The sequence below is a fragment of the Pyrgilauda ruficollis genome, unplaced genomic scaffold (assembly GCF_017590135.1).
Source record: "Pyrgilauda ruficollis isolate IOZ18807 unplaced genomic scaffold, ASM1759013v1 scaffold2, whole genome shotgun sequence".
Classification (NCBI taxonomy): Eukaryota; Metazoa; Chordata; class Aves; order Passeriformes; family Passeridae; genus Pyrgilauda; species Pyrgilauda ruficollis.
This window is the reverse complement of record NW_024519206.1, coordinates 23464349-23481522: the sequence shown is the minus strand read 5'-3', so window position 1 is coordinate 23481522 and position 17174 is coordinate 23464349. Positions and strand designations below refer to the sequence as shown.

Below are 17174 nucleotides of genomic sequence, written 5' to 3'. Positions count from 1 at the left end.
GGAAGGAGAAGAAGGAAAACACATTTGCAAATCTTTCTAATTTCTTTGTAAATTACTGCCTATGTCCACATTCCATTCAATGTATATTGTCTTGGTGTGGTTTCTTATTTCTTCCTGATACTTGCAAAAGTTCTCAAGAAGCCTCACCTTATGACAAAGTTATGTTCACAGATCCTACTTCCCCCCACTTTCTCTTCTACTGGAAAAACAATTTAATACGAGCATAGTTTAATACAAAACCTTTCATCTCCAAATAATCACCCCAAATTAAATGTAGTCATTACAAATTAAAAGCTTTTATTATATTAAAGGCGTTCCATGATCAGTGCTTTATAAATGGACAAATTTGTGTCAACACTCATCACTAGAACATGGTCTAAAGAGTACAATTATGAGATATTCAGTTATATTGGAAAAAAAAATTACATTAAATCCTCTTTGTCTTTATCCCAGGATTTGTTGACTCTTTTGAATAAAGACTTCTTGTAAATTAAGTTGTTCCATAAGTCCCTTCTAAGCAGACAATCTTGACCACTGCTTAAGACAAACTATTAGGTCCCATTTACTACAAGAAGTCCTAAATTTCCATATGAGATTCGGAATCCTTCATATTTTTAGTACTAACCCAATAATTTTCACTTAAAATCAGAGTCTTTAACTGGAAGATACATCACTGGTGTTATTTTGGCTGTGAATTGCCTCACCTCATCTCAGTCTTGAACTACAAAAAAAGTGAAGTCTCTCAACAATGTCTTTAATAGCATCTTGAATTTAGCAAGAATGAATTTTAATATAATTTTTATAATTCAATTTGTCCTTATAGTCTGGCTTCACAAATAATTAATCATAATATCTAATTGATTTCTTTCTTAAATTGATCTCTATTTTAGCCTACTAAGCTTTGGATTTCTGAGAGTTATCTTTACAATCAGGGCCACTAACAACTGTGAGCAAGATAATGAAACTTTTCAGAAAGTAGTACAATAGAGGAGAACTTGCAGGAAGGGGAGAACTTATACTCCATTAAAATATATTCAATATCCATTTTTCCTTCTACTGACTTAGCAGTTCTAAAATATAGATTTTAGATGTAGAAATATTTGAAAACTCTTAGTATAATGCTGTCAAAAAAAAGAGTAAGGCTGTATTCATCATTTTCATTATAATCCTTCCTGTTCTTCCAAAGAACTGCAGCTCTACTCAACATATTTAACAGAAATACCAAAGTCAATTTCCATCTAAAGTGGTTACACTCTTATATAAAAAAATCCACTGAATTCTGTGGTCTTCCTTCTTATTTGCAGCCATAAAACCAAAGAGACTTTAGGCTTCTCTCTTTTTACAGTTTTGATTACTGCAAAATATTGCATTATTTTGACCTACTGAAGACCTAAATACACAAATACTCATACATGTTTACTAAAATTTAAGTTCTGAAAGCATTTTATAAATAATGTCCAGTTTTAATCTTTTTTTCTGTGAATTATACTTCTGCATTTCAGTCTTTTTTGGGGGGGTACAGTTAGGGTAAAAATACATGCATTTATCAAATTGACTAAATTGATGCATTTAACAATCAAATCCGTAACTGAAACATAATTGCCAAGTTAAGTCTGTCTTACATATGAAGTGGTTATTAAGACTGCCATTTGGAACTCCACTCCTAATTTAAGCAGGCATAAACAATAAATGAACTATAATCCCATTAATTAATCACAATCAAAGGAATATATAGTGGATTGTTAATGTTAACAAATTTCCAGATACAATTACAGCTTTTTTTTTTGCAAAATTTGGTCCTGAACGTGTGCTTTATTTCCTTTCAGCCACTGATGAGATGAGTTATGCCCTGTTCCAGATTGTCCTGCTGCTTTGACTAGAAAATGGTCATGCATCATCACTGTATTCTAAAAGCTCAATGATGCTGCCAAAGTAATTCTATTTGCTGCCACCTGAGGCCTTCCATTTCAGCTCCTCTGGTATCCGTTCCTGAGCACTATCTTAGCAACAAGACTTGTACCATGTTCTGCTTAATTAGCTGTCTGCAAGGGAAGCCTGATCTAAACTAATATTTGTCCTCTTAACTAAAGGAAAGGGGTCATCCAGTGATGTTACCAGCACATAAGCTATTGTAGTGAACAGAAATGGATCTTCAAGATATGAGTAAAGCAGTTCCATATATCAGTAACTCACTGTCCACATCAGGAACTGCATGAAATCTAAAACTATGAATAGAACTGCATAAAAGAAGAAGCACATACTTTATTTTCAATGGGTTTAGGTTTCAACTAGTTTTATAAAGCACACTTAAAGCTTCTAATTTTCAGTCATGTTGAACACTTGCAGATATATCTGTTTCCAGTGAAGTCAGGGATGCTTAATGAAAAAGAGCCCTTAGTGAAAATGCAAATACTAGAAGGATAAAAAGTTGCAAACTACTGATCAAGTCTTTACATTTTAATTGGGAAGCGGGGGTGGGAGGGGGGATGGTGGGGAGGTGGAAATCAACATAATAAAAAAATCTACTTCCATGTTTTTTAAATAACTGAATCTACTGGATATTTTTACTGACTGTTATAAATTTAACAGTGCAGCAAACATTTTGGAAGCACTGAAGTTATAGTCACTATGATAACAAACATACTACCAAAAAATAGCATAACTTCATTTTATTAGAAGTTAGGATAAAATATTCTATGATCCTTTTAAAGTAGGTTTACTGATGAAACTAAGTTGTGAGGAGCTGTTGACCCCACTGAAGGCAGAGAGGTCCTGCAGAGAGACCTTGACAAATTAAGAGGTCTGGGTAATCACCAACCATATGAAGTTTGAGAAGGGCAAGTCCCAAATTCTGCACCTGGGTTGGGACAACCCTGGATGTATGGACAGGGTTTTGAATAAATGAAGCAAAATGCATAAAAGGAAAATGGTTTTCACATAGGTACTCAATATTAAATAGGAATATCCTTTCTGAATGAGAAAGTATCTTCCATGACTGGATAACATAGGAACTAACAGTTATACAATTTAGCAGGAGAAATCAGGACCTTCCTATCTTAAAGATTGCACACAAACATTTAGAAGTTGAACTTAAACAAATACAGATATCTGGAACAAGCATTTTGTTTCACCATTGGAAACTGTTGTTGGAAAAGATTAGCAAATAAATATTGGAACATTTACTACATCCATTCTTACAGACCACAACATTATACCAAGACTAAACATGTCAAATCAAGCTTATCGTTTACTTATTTATGAGTGTACCAATTCCCTTATTTTGACACATAATTGAACTCCACTGTTCTTTGCCTGAGTTGAAAATCAGCTTCTATCTCAAGTTAACAACACTGAAATGCAGGAAATCTGAACTTGTGTTCCCCTACAGATAAAAGACTTTCCCAATCTTCTGCTTCCATCATCCTAAAACTCCTTTCGCTGACCCATACACTTTTTTATCACTGTTAGATTTTCAGGCACAGAAGGTATGTGGAAATGACACTACCTGCATTTTCTGAACATTTTGTTCCTTTATACACAAATAAAAGGGACATACACATATTTCAAACTTCTTCCTGTTCTATTGTTCTGTTTCAGAGGGCAATTCTGCTTTGATAATGACAAATCTTATAAAACTTCAGAAGTCCAAGAACACTTCACAGGAGTTCATAATAAAACTCAAGAACAGTGAACTTAGCTTACAAAGATCAAAACTATATAAACCACAGTACTGAATGACATGAACTGGTTTTATTTTCTTGAATTTTTATTAAATACATCAAATAAAGATTCTTAACTGGAAATTAAAACTAGAAGTGAGTATTTGTAGTGCATATACAATGCACTGTGGTAGTTCAGACCTTATTACAAAATGTTATTTTGCCATTTTCATAAATACTGAGACAATATGTTCATAATCACTTCAGCAAACGTCCTGATGTAAAATTTTCTTAACTCACAACTGGGCTTAGAACAATTACAATTAATTCATTATGTAATTACGTATCGGTTTTTTTAAAATTATTAATATAAGAATGAAAAACTTATGTACTTTTAATAGAGAAAAGCTGGTGACAAGCCTTTTCAGAGCTGCATAGCCACAGGATAAGAGGCAATGGCCAGGAGTGAAAACTTCAAGTTTAAACAAGTAAACACTTTTTCCTATGAAGGAGGTGCAGGCATTGCTGACAGAGATTGTGGGACCATAGTAATTAGAGACATTCAAGACACAAATAGACAAGTTCCTGAGCAACCTGATCTATTTAGATCTACTGTGAACAGGAGATTGGATTAGATGACCTCTAGAGGTCCATTCCATCCTCAAGTCTTGCAGAGTTTTACAGCTTCGAACATGTTTTAAATATATATATATCTACATTAAAAATGAGCATACTCACAAACAGAAAATATAGAAGTGCACAGATGTAGTTGGCTAGCCTAGACATAATTTAAAATTTATGCTTAATTAAATTTAATTTGAACTATTGCATGGCAAATGTACTTCTATTCTGTGTCATTTTTTCAAGAAAAAATATATCAAGATAAATTAATAAGAAAAATTTGACATGTTTCAGCACTAATAAATGCTTTTATTTTATAAGAATAAATTAGTGTCTTATGGATGTCTTGATTTAGTTTCTGCATAGTGCATATTCAGAAACAGCAAGTCTTCCATTACTAAATTTATAATTAAATAGCATCTCACTACTGTGCCTTAGAGTGACATCTTACTCTAATTATGAGCTGGAAATTGCGCACAACACAAACTCAGTTTTGTGTTCTTGGTCGCATGAAGGTTTGAAGATATTAAAATGCATCTAGGCTCTTCCTTTATTAATCACAATCTGTAGGCAATAAAGAGCTCAAAAAGGAAGGAAAAAAGGTATTTCCTCTTGCTTTCCACCTTCTAGCAACCTCTGACATGTTTTCTGCCTTGAGCTTTGCCTTGGGCAAAAATAAAGTAACGTGATCTCATACAAACAGTGAATGTAAACCCTCCACTCAATTCTTTTTCATTTTCAAAACGGAAGTATATGCATATTTTTGTTCCCTTCTTCTAGCACAGCTAAGCCATTGCCAAAACCAATGAAGAACATAGTAAAGCACACATATGAGAATAAACCTAATTACTACTTTTTTGCCTCAAAAGAATGCTGACAAGTCAGTAGGATAACAATGCCGTTTTAAAAAACTCTATATCATCCACTTCAAGAAAGAAACTTAAATCTTGCTCAAAAATTTACAAAGATGTATGAAAATCAAATTGCAAGAGGACAGCACAAACTGTCAGAACATTTCCCAAAATGTGCTTACATCATTAAAAAATTTCACATTTATTAACAGTAATTTATATTTACTATCCCATTTTCCCCAACACAAGCAGCAATACATAAATGTTGAATGTACCGAGAACAACGCTGCATTAATCTCCTGCTTAGGTCATGGTCTTATGATTATTTAAATTCAAGAGCAATGCCTGGTTGACAAGGTACTGCAATGCTGCAGGCTACAATCCTCATACAATGCCTAAAGGGTTATTACTGTGGAGAAATTCTACTGAGGACCATGAAAGAGCCTTACCCCTTCCCGAAGACACCTCATTAGCACAGTGTAAGCAGCTGAGGGAACAGCCCAGCATTCCCTAGGGTGCTCCCCTTTTTCCTCCTGAAATGAAGTCAATGGCACAACTGATTAAATCAAAAAATCACAACAATCTCAGTCACATAAAAAATGGGTAGCATGTTCTTAACAAGGTTCATATTATACACATTTCAAATTAACATATGCAATCAAGTATATTAAATTTCAGGACATTATTACTATTTCATGTTATTTCATGTGCAGCACTGAGATTGATATTTTATTAGCTTATTTAAGTAGTCTCCAAAATCCATAACAGAGTTTGTCCTAATATTTCTGCATTTCATCAATTCATTCTAATTCATACAAACACAAAAAAAGTGTCTGTTCTTTCATTCCTCTCAACCATTTTGAGTACTTCAGAGAGATAACTGACTATTAAGAGCAGAAACGTTTGTCTTTAAAATCAAAATTTTTTTTTTTGGTAGGTAAAAAGAAAAAAGTCAACTTTCTTTTGAAAAAAATGCCCAAAGCCATACAAAGAGATACCAAGTATTTAAGAAAATTTACTGTAGGCTATAGCCTTCGGTACACATGAACACTGTTTCAAGATCTTACTGTATATTTCCTTGAAATCACCCTGTTAGGCCAATTCACTACTAGTTGAATAAGGGCTTAATTCTTCCATAACAAGTGAACTTCACGTCCCTCTGTCCCTGCAATAGCCTATTGCAAAATTTTAAATTTAAAAGGGGACACTTGGATGTCACTGAGATTTAACTGCAATAACTTCCATATCCAGGCTAATAACACAGAGCTATTAGAAAGAGGAAAAAATATAGCCTCTTTTGGGAAAGAGAGAAATAATAGGCATTAGATGATGTGAAGATGACAGGCCATGAAATCATGAGAAACTTGTTTTAGTAAGTAGACGACGGATGACAAACAGTAATTTTCTTCAGAAATTACACAATTCCTGAACTCAATTATATTCTCAGATTATTTTTAGCATTCTAATAAACTGGTTTTAATAAAAGGGATAGGATAGGCAAGGTGGGGGCTAATGATGCAGAAATAAATGATACTTTCTAAATTTGCTGATTTCTCTGTCGCTTACAGTAATTCAACATACATACAATATGAACATTTCAGACCTTTAATTAAAGCATGGCACATTAGCATGGAAGATTATTACTGTATTGTCTAGTAAAATTAATTTTCCTTCTTTATTGAAAACAAAACTTTATTTGCCACATATAGCCATAGAGAAAATGAGTCTGTTAAATATCCCATTTGTAAGCTTTTTTTCTGCTAACTTTGTATTAGGATGTATGGGACAATATAAACAGTAATAACAAGAGTGGCTTGACATCCAACAGACACATCAAATCCACTACATTCTATCTCCTCCATCCTATGTGAGTAAGAACGTGCTGACAAGTAATCACCATCTGCCTTCCAAGGTGTTGTGTCTAAGTTTAAGAAAACACAGCCCAAGTTCCAAGAAAGTAAAGGTAGATTACTTTCAAACAGGCAAAAGCAGAATCTTTCCTACCTGGAAGAGGCAGGACAAGACTAAGAGTCAAAACAGAGTTAAAATGATAATCTATGGTGGAACTGGCATGGATCTGCTTCTCATTGTATTCACCTAATTTAGGCAGAAATTCTTTCAAGGTAATTTGTAACCATACATATTAAATGTGATATAAAATAAAAAGGCTTAAGAAACCGTGCAATCCTAAATCTTCCATTTCTCAAACTGATTAAAGACTTTCTGCAAGGTTTAATCTCTATTTAGAAATTTTAAAATGCAAAAGGAGTATGAACCTTAGTACTGTTCTAAATTACATAAACATAACGTACAGCATTTGACACTTAATAAACTTAAATACATCACCAAACACTGGGGAATCTTCCTACTTTTTGCTCACAGCCCATGTTGATTTTGATTAAACTTTAGGTTCTGCACCATAATAACACAAACAACACAAAATTAATAAAAATATTACATAGAACTTGAAAGTTTTCCCCCAAGGCAATCCACTCAAGAGTATGAGAGCATGCTCCCTGAAGTCTGCTCATGCTACTTGTGAATTGCTCTTGGCTTCTGTTTGGAATAAAAATGCAGAGATGGAGTGTAAGATCTTACTTATGAGATCTCATAAGCAAGTACACACACAACATCAGACTTTAGGAATGCACTGGACTGTTACGATTATCTGGACATTTCCCAGAATTTTCTAAGCCAAAGAAGTGCAAACAGTAACCTTATATTTTACCTCATTAATCATCTTGCATCTAAACAGCTGAATTTGATTTGAAATATTTGATAATCTATGATTTACCAAATGTTAACATGAAAAAGAAAGAATCTCTGCCATTATTTAATATAAAAAATGGTGGCTGGACCTAGAAATGCTTCACAAAACCCCAGAGGGAATAAATGAATAAATAAAATCAGACATGCCCTCAAAAACTTACAGCTTAAATGAAAATATTCAGCAGTTTGATAAAACAATCAAGCATGCCAAAGAAAGCACAAAATGGATGGAAACGAAAAAAACCAAGTGTATAGTCCTTAATTAATTAGATGCAGTTATGATTTCTTTTTCTTTATTAGTCAAGTCATAAGGCTTTGCTGTTTAAAGATATAAGTTGGCAATAAACTTTTTGTTTCCATTTATTATACTACCCCTGACTTGCTATATGATCTTGGCAAGGTCATTCAGCACTACTGTTTGACAGTTTAATGAGCTACAAAATGCCTACAATGCTACCGTATTCTGAAGTTAAATACGTATAGAATAGAAAAATGAAAAGTGCTTTTCTTAAAAAAAATTGTATGGTTAGTATTTTCAAGCATACAAATCACACTGATATTTTTAAAATTTTACCAAGACATGGTGTCTTGAGCTCATATGTGTCCAAATATTTGTTCCTACACTCTATTAATTTCTTAGCTATAACATAATGCAACCCATTAATATTTGTGTGTGTGTGTATGTATGACCAACCTTGAAACATGATAGACTTGTCACTCATATGCAAGTTGTAATGCTTCAAACATTATAAAATTCATACACAGACTGAAAAATTTGTCAGGTCACATTTTCAGATGGAAAAAACCTGTACAAATCATTCTGGTGTTATACAACCAGTGTTAACAGAATTGTTCAAGCTATCAGAGTTTAACTTCAAAATAAAATCAAGCCATGCAAAATATTGCCAAATGCAATTTTTAAGTTGGAGTTTTAAGTTCATTTGTTTGATGATAGCAGGTAGAAGTCTTTCCTCCTGAGGAAACCGAGCAAGTATTAAAACATATAAACTGTGACGGTGGATGCATTTTTCAGAACATAATTTCACATTTATAAGTTCTGTGAGAATGTATTTGACAAATACTTTGGCAATTGTCCAACAAAAATAGGACAATGCTTTTTATTCTACAAAAACCAAGGCAACCACTACATCTTGTGGAACATGCAAATGAGCTAGAGGATAAAGAAAATAAAACCTGGAAATTCAGTAGAAAGCCATAATTAAAGCCAAAGTAACAATTCATTTGCCACTTTTGCTCCATTACCAGCTGCCTTGTTAAACTAACATGTCAGCATTCAGAGCTATTAGACGATGCAGATAACACAAAGGCTTCAGAGAAGCCAAGATTATACTTCTTCTGCTTGAAGACACTTTTGTTTCTGTTAAGTAAAAGAGTATTTTATTCTTAGAATATGGAAAAACATATGTGATGGTTTAAAGGATCTGTCAGCTCCAATTCTTAACACTACCAGTATTTCTTTTCTGCAAACAACCTCTGATTACTTTTAATGCAAATCTACTACTTCTAGACTCAAGATTTAAATCAGTTTTAATCAGGAATAAACACAAGTCCATTTGAAATTAGTCAGGATAATTTAATTTCCTTTTCCACTGTGCGGTGAATCCAATCAAGCTACAATAAGATTTAATATGGACTAGAGATATACATACACTAATATATTAATTTATTGACATTATAGACTGTCCTCATACATCCTATTTAATCATCATCTCTAGCTTAGATGTTTGAACCCTTAGATCTGCCACTTGGAAACCAGCAATGTTTATTGTGCTTGATTAAATTCCTTTTATGAAATTAAAATTCTACATTTGAAAAATGCTGTTTAATTAATCCGTGATGAAGTAAATGATTGGACTAGCATGTTTCTTAAAGTAGAATAAGTATTAGAGAAGACAGGATAAGAAATTGTTGACTATACAAATGACTAAGTAATTTGAGTTTTTTGGTCTCATTTTCCATGGGAATTTTTTTCACATTTGCCAAATTTGTAAGGATCACTTGCAGTCTTACCTTGCTGGCTATGAGGTAAAGCAGCTCCCCAAGTGCTGGTAGAAAGCATTGCTTCAATTTGCTGTTTCTGAAGTTCTCTCTGATTAGCTCGGTTAAAAGTGTAATTGCCTAAATTTAAAAAAAAAATCAATCAATAGATCAACTCATGTATTTTGTCAAGGAAAATGTACTGCTAAAGGTAAAAAGCTTTATCTCAAATGCCATCTTACTGATGCACTCCTCACTTACGCTGAAGAGACATTTGCAAGGGATTTAGTAAGCATTGAAGGAAAGAAAAAATAATTATTCCAAAATATTATATATGTAATATGGAGAAAAATGCAATAAGAAATTAGTCAAGGTGACAAATTATCAGCTATCTGTTCTTTCATTTCCCTCAGGACAACAGAAATAGATCTGCCAGGAAAAGAAAAGCCTGCTTGCAGTGTTACTTGTTCCTGTGTTTCTGTCAGAAGATCTGGGAGTTCTCACCACCAGGTTACAAAAAGAACAAACAACAAGAAACCTTTAATGATGTCTTTTGTGTAGATATTATAGCAAAGCATAAGAACTATTTAAGACTTGTCTTCTGATCTCTAAGTTTAAAGGTGCTTAGTGTGTAAGAACTGGACATATAATTGTAGCTTTTTGTATTCCATGAACTGTATGCAAAGCATTTATACATATGCACATGTGTGCATAGATAGATAGACAGATAGATAGATAGATAGATAGATAGATAGATATGTTATTTATAAAAACAAGATGGAAGTAAATTAGAAAATTTGATTCATCTTGTGCAGGTGACATAGTAAGAAATCACTTTCCCATGCAAAAGTATTTGTCAGCAAAGGACTTTTTCTTCTTTGGAGCACCAAGGAGTTTTTATCCCTAACTTCCCTTGTTTTACTTCACCTTCTGACCTTAGCAGCTTGATAACTCCAATCTTTGTACAGCAAAATCATATCAAAACTGGAAATGCAGTCTTCAAATCAAAGCAAAAAGATCTACTAAACAAACTTTGACCTTCTCCCCATTTTTTAAAAGTAGTGCTCTGCTCATTAACTGGTTTTTTAAAATGCTTTCAGAGCATTTCTACAAATTTTATTCAGGAACTTTAATTAGCCTGCCATTCCAGAGAGAGCTTTACTTTCATATTTAAGAAACAAATGTATCAGTAGGTTTCAAAGATTCTAATATGCCATCATGAGAAAGTTGCAGTCAAACTGATTCAAGTGCAACTCTGCACCAAATGATGAACACACAATGACAGCATTTTCACCTTTATTATATTTCCCTTCTACAGCTATACAGAATTACTCTTGCTCTTGTGATGAAATATATTTTGAGAACTTCTTTGACTGTGGAATCTATACCATCAAAAGTACCTTGTCACTGTGGCATTAACAGAGATTACACACACCCAGTTAACATCCCTCAACTTCGCCTCTTTAGACTGAGGGTGAACCCACCATGAGATAGTATTTAACTACACAAAATTGATGAACTATATGATAACACAGGCTGCTGACATATTTCCAGCTAGGGACTAGCTAGGGACATCAAATCATGATGACACCTAACTAACACTTTTTTGTTTTCAGGCAGAACTTGAAGAAAATACAAATCAATTTGTACATCTGCTGTAGAGGATCAAGGCAGTCTGCTCAAAATTATCAGTTTTAATGATAAATCTCAACCAGCAGACAACCCTATATCAATACTAATATTGGTTTGCACCTACAATATTAGTTTTCTCAAAGCCTGGTGAATATATTGGGAAATTTTGATGACACATTATCTAAATATATTTATGTGTGCAGTCCTGCAATTCTCTAAATCCTATATTCTATTAAATAGAACTATGAATTAACCTTTGTGTGTAGTAAATTATATATTCACTGGTACTAAGTTCTGTTTGGCTGCCTTACCACTCAATTGAAGTTTAACAAAACAGTCATTAACATTAAATATACTGGGTAGATTATCCATCTTCTGTTTTGGAGGTTTTTTGTTTGTTTGTCATTAAAATTAAGAATTTAAGATTTAAAATTAATGAAGATTAAATCCAAGAACAATATTTCATATTGGTGAACAGAAATTATTGTTTCTCACTCTCCTCCAAGATTCTAAGACAAGTTATTTTTATTCTGAAGAGATTCTAGTTATTATTTTTATTCTAAAGTGATAAGAAAAGGAAGTAATCATAACCAATTCCTACCCTTTCCTCAAATATGAATGAAAAAAGAGGTAAAACTGAGTTAACAAAATTCACATTAAAAAGTAATTTTCCTTGTTGTGCACTAAAAAAAAAACTTGCCAAAAATCTAGTCCACACTGCAATAAATTCAAGTTTTTATTTAAAAAAAAACTTGTATTAAACAAGAGTGAAGATATGTCTGAAGAAATCTGAGCTGTTAGTGACTGACTTGTGCTAAAATTGTTGCATCTTTGTTAAAGAGAAACAGAAGTAGCATGAAATCCTATAGTTCTTATCTTCATATACTATAATAAATTTCTTCATTAAGGGTTAATTTTGGTAACTGTAAGAAGATCCATAAGAAGAATTAAGTACTATGGCAGAAGGCACTGAGCATGAAATAGTCACCACACATTACAGATGACACTCATAATCTCTTATATATGAGACTTTATTTACCACACTCAGATAATAGCCTAATTTTCTCTAGAGAGCACACAGAGTACAGAATTGCCCTGTGATTTCCCTCCCTTCACTGAACACAATTAAATAATCAAATATTTTACAAGTGCAGGAAATGGGGTTTGCTGACTATGTCACATACTGAACTGGCAGAGGGTCTGTGCCAATAACCTATTTAAGATCTTCTTGTGTCCTCTTGAATGGAAACTATGGAACACGAAGCTGTGATGTACTGTCTGTGTTATAAGCACATTTATATGGAAATACAAATATTTTTATAAAATAAATTTAATGTTATATAATATAAAGTGTTCATAATTTCACAAACACATTTTAAATTACCCAAAACAAGGAAGACAAAACTATTTCCTGCTGTTGACAGGACACTTCTAATCTTGACAAGACTGATTTGCACAAGATTTAAAATATTTTTTCATCCTTTCATAAGGAAAAATATAAGACTTGAAAAAAAATCTGCTTGGACACTTTGATTCAATACTAAGGGGTGGTATAAATTTTAGGTAAAGAAAGTACCAAAGTTTATGTGGGAAAATGCACAACAGAAAGATCATATTTATTTTAACTATGGACTGACAAAGTCTCCTTCTTACCTAGAGTACACTCTTTTTCTTTTCAACCTGCCTATATTTTCCTCTTCATAGAAGTAAATAATAATGAACTGCAAGTCCTACACTGTCTATTAAAAGCATCTTAAACTTAATAAATTACCTATACCTTTTACCCTAGCTGTCAAACTGAGTAGATATAGTATAGTCATAAAAAGAAAAGAAAGAAGAAAATGTCATATCTGGACAGTCGTTGACTTAATTTACAACAATAGTGCGTGGAATTGATCTATTACCTGTGGCAGATTCTCAATCTATTTTGAGCTGTATCCAGAAGTTTCCCTGCCGCTTCAAGAGTCCAGAAGTGAAAATTACAGCATATTCAAAAAAGAAGGTGTTTTATACCTTAAGTAGTAGAACGGCAATGTACAGATTTCCAACATTACTACATCTTTGATCTATTAATATGATTGTCTGCAAGTATTAGTGGAAATTAAAATATCTTTGTAATTCTGCAAACTCTTACAGTGATAAAAGCTGTCTATGTCTCAAGCATAATGGAAATTATATTTTAGTTCATTTTCTTGTGAGTACGCATCATGTAATGTGGGCAAATAATGGCAAAGCAATCTGACTTTCCTCTGAGAAAAGCACTCTTGCTAGGTTGAGAAAGTATGCCATGGTTTTAGTGCCACTAACCAGAAAGGAATCTAGGGTAATATTCAAGTACTCATCTTTAAAAGGATATATGACAAAAAAAAACTATCAGCTTTCTCTGAACTCAAACTGGGGCATGAAGTAAGGAGGACTGAAGAGAAATCTGACTACCAGACTATGGATGTGGTATTAATGCTGTTCAGAATGTAGGGAGAAAAACAACAACAACAACAACATATCGCAACGCCTCTAGAACTCCTCTAGGAAAAAATGTAAGATGGAGGTGTAATGTTTTTCCAGGTGGATACAATGCAAACTTGACTCATTATGAAAACTCATAACTTTTCCATTTTTCTGTAACTGCTGGAGGAAGAGGTCTTAGTAGATGAGTAGTCAAACCAGATGTCATGAGTTCAAAAGGAGATTCAAGCTGCTTTGGAAACAATTCAAGGTCCCAAAGGGATAAAATCAGAAACAAATAGAAGCAATTAACTTATAACTCAGGTACGTTTACCAACAAATCAAAAATGGACGTAAAAGTACTTTTAACAAGTTTTGGAGTTTTGCTTGTGTGCTGGGTTTTATTTTTAAGGAAGAAAAATGTTATTACTTCTCACAGTCTGTCATGACAGACATATGATCACATGAGCTCAGTAGCAGATGTTCATGAATACATCTGATTTCTACCCCACTCTTATGTTTGAAACTTTCTAATCACAAGAAGGACCAGGTAAAAATGTTTGCCTCTAACAGCAAAGAGATTCTGTTTTCAGTTTTGTCAAAGGCAAGCAAAGAAAAAGATTGCTTAGGAGCCTAAAAAGCAAAGATTTCTCCCTTCAAAACTCAAGTCAGTGGAAACCAACTTAAGCTGGTTTACATCTAAAAATGCAAACTGAAACTGGAAATCAGTTGCCACAGAATAAGGGTTGGCAGGACCATCCAAGGAAGGGGTATTTTCCTTTTTTTTTTTTTTTTTTCCTCTCCTCTTGTTTTTACTCTATTCATAAATTGATTTGAAGTTACTCTAAGTCATCTTCTTCCAAGCAGTAGGCCGTTTATCCACTTTTTAGAAACACTGCTGATAACATTCAAAGACCAATGCCCACTGATAAAATATACATGTAGAATATTTTAGATTTATTATTTCTACATATATCTTATATGTATGATTGATTATTTCTACAATATCTCATATTTTAAAAAAAAATTATAGGGGATTTTCCACAAATTTTCTTTGAAAATAGCTCCCTTTGCGTACTGCAAGTTACTTCATTCTGCTCAGTGAAGATGCAAACTGGACAAAACAGCAGTTCTTCCCTAAAGAATTATTTTTAAAATGTGTTTCATACTAAAATAACTTTTTTCCCCCCAGATGATAGCTAAAAGGTCTGGTACTTAGAAGAAAAGCTAGGACTACAACTAATATACAAGTGATCTTGCTTAACACTGAGCCTGGTTTGAGTGCCTTTTAGTGCAGTAATCAGAAGGCAGCAGGAAATTAGGCTTTTCATCTACCACCACTGTGCAATTTCTATCACAAAAACATGATGCAGCCTAATAGTGTCAATCAAGCAAGTGCTTTAGAAGAAAAGGCTGGATTATTTCCTTCAGTTCCTAGCCTATGATATGATCAATTCACAAGTGCAAGACAAATGGAGGTGGAAGAAGTGCTCTCTTTCAGGTTAGTTCTTTAAGGTATGCACTTTGTTGTAAGAACTAAACAGTTCAGTGTACAAATTGTACAACTTCCATAGACACAAAGTTGCTTGGTGTAAAAGAAAATTAAAGTACAAAAAATGTACTAAAACCAAATTCTCAGCTACGTCAAAATCTAATAAAAAAAAAGAACTTACAGCATGCCACAAAGAATTGCAATATTATATGATGTGACTGCAAACATAAACAATATCAGAGTAATGTCAGGAAATATTTAAGGCCTTACACAGATATGTGTCTTCCAAAGCTAATAGAAAAAATAATTTGTTTAATGTCAAGAAGCTTAGGCACGAAATTTTTTCCATGTGGTCTCTCTTGCTCATGGACAGAATGACAACTGCACATTTCTTCTTCTGTTTGTATTTGGTGCTTCTGCTGATACTGTAGCAATGTAAGGAAACCAAATATTTCACATCTTCCACAGGAAAAAAAAATGCTCCTGCTAAGTTACTTTTAACTACAGAAGCTCTATTCCATCTAGTTCACCCAGGCTTTCACCCCTCAAATGCATCTCCAGTGTGTATGACAAATATGACACATATACATATCACTTCCAGACACATAAATATTTATCTGCTGAAGGAAAGGGTCCTTGAGGCACAGATCATCATCCCAAAAATAACAGAATTGTAGAAAAAACTAAAAACAACACAGCAGTTTTACTATCATAAGAACTAAACTGAAAATAACTATAAACATATTTACTGGTACCAGCACTGATATAATTTTAATGGAAAAATGTACTATTTCACCCATCAAAGAAAATAGACTAAATTTAATGGACTATGAAAACAGTGTCAATTAAATATCTTTAGAATGGTAGAGTCCTTGCTTCAGTCAGGCAATTAGTTTAAGAAAATTGCAAAAAGTGATTTAATCCTGCAATCAGCAACGTATGTTTTCTCCTTCCTAGGTGAAAATTTCCTTGTTTTCTACTACCAGCCTGCTTTGGACTTCAAACATAAAGCAAGCCAAATTAATTGGATTGAGAAAAATATTTATTTGAGAGAAGAAAAAGAAGGCTATTCAGTTATGATAAAAGGTCTTAATATTTTCTCCAATAATCCAGAATTGCCATGCTGATATATTCACTGTTAATTTAATTCTATTTCTATTTTCTGTTTATTAATTCAGAAGGACTTTTCTCAAACACACCATGAGTTTCTGTTAATTTACCTGAGAAATGTCAATTTTTCATTTGTTTTCCTGCCACGTGCCCCAGGCAAGTATGCAAGTTATAATTCAATGAACCAGGATGTTGAAAATAAATGGAATTTATTATATAGGTTGAAAGTTTACTAGAAGTCACTCAAAAACTTAAATGGAAACCCTCTCACTGTTACCAAAGTATTAAGTGACAATCCTGATTATATCAGAAAGATAACTGTAAAGTTTTAAGCGAGTTACAAAATATGTGTGTATATGAACATGTGTAAATACTCACATACACATACTCTCCTACAGATTCTATCTCCTGACTACAGATTTTTTTAAATTCGGGTGGGTTTTGTTCCATGTTGGTTTTTTTTCTAGGTAAGACATATCAGATCAAAGCAAGGAAAGGGCCTTGGAGAAAACAAGGATACACTAAAATTATAATAATTCTTATAAAGTCATTGTACAATAAAACAATATTAAAACTAAATAGGTGTGGAATAAATGG

General features: G+C 33.1%; 1 protein-coding gene across 2 annotated transcripts in view; it reads right to left on the bottom strand.

The window, feature by feature from the left end:
* Positions 1-17174, bottom strand: part of ULK4 (unc-51 like kinase 4) — a 207841-nt gene that overhangs the window by 164463 nt on the left and 26204 nt on the right. For both annotated transcript variants that reach the window (XM_041466458.1, XM_041466459.1), the window contains exons 17-18: positions 9932-10039; positions 5581-5664 (exon numbers count right to left, since the gene is read on the bottom strand). In XM_041466458.1, coding sequence (XP_041322392.1) covers positions 5581-5664; positions 9932-10039 — 192 coding nt within the window. The remainder of the gene's footprint in view (positions 1-5580; positions 5665-9931; positions 10040-17174) is intronic.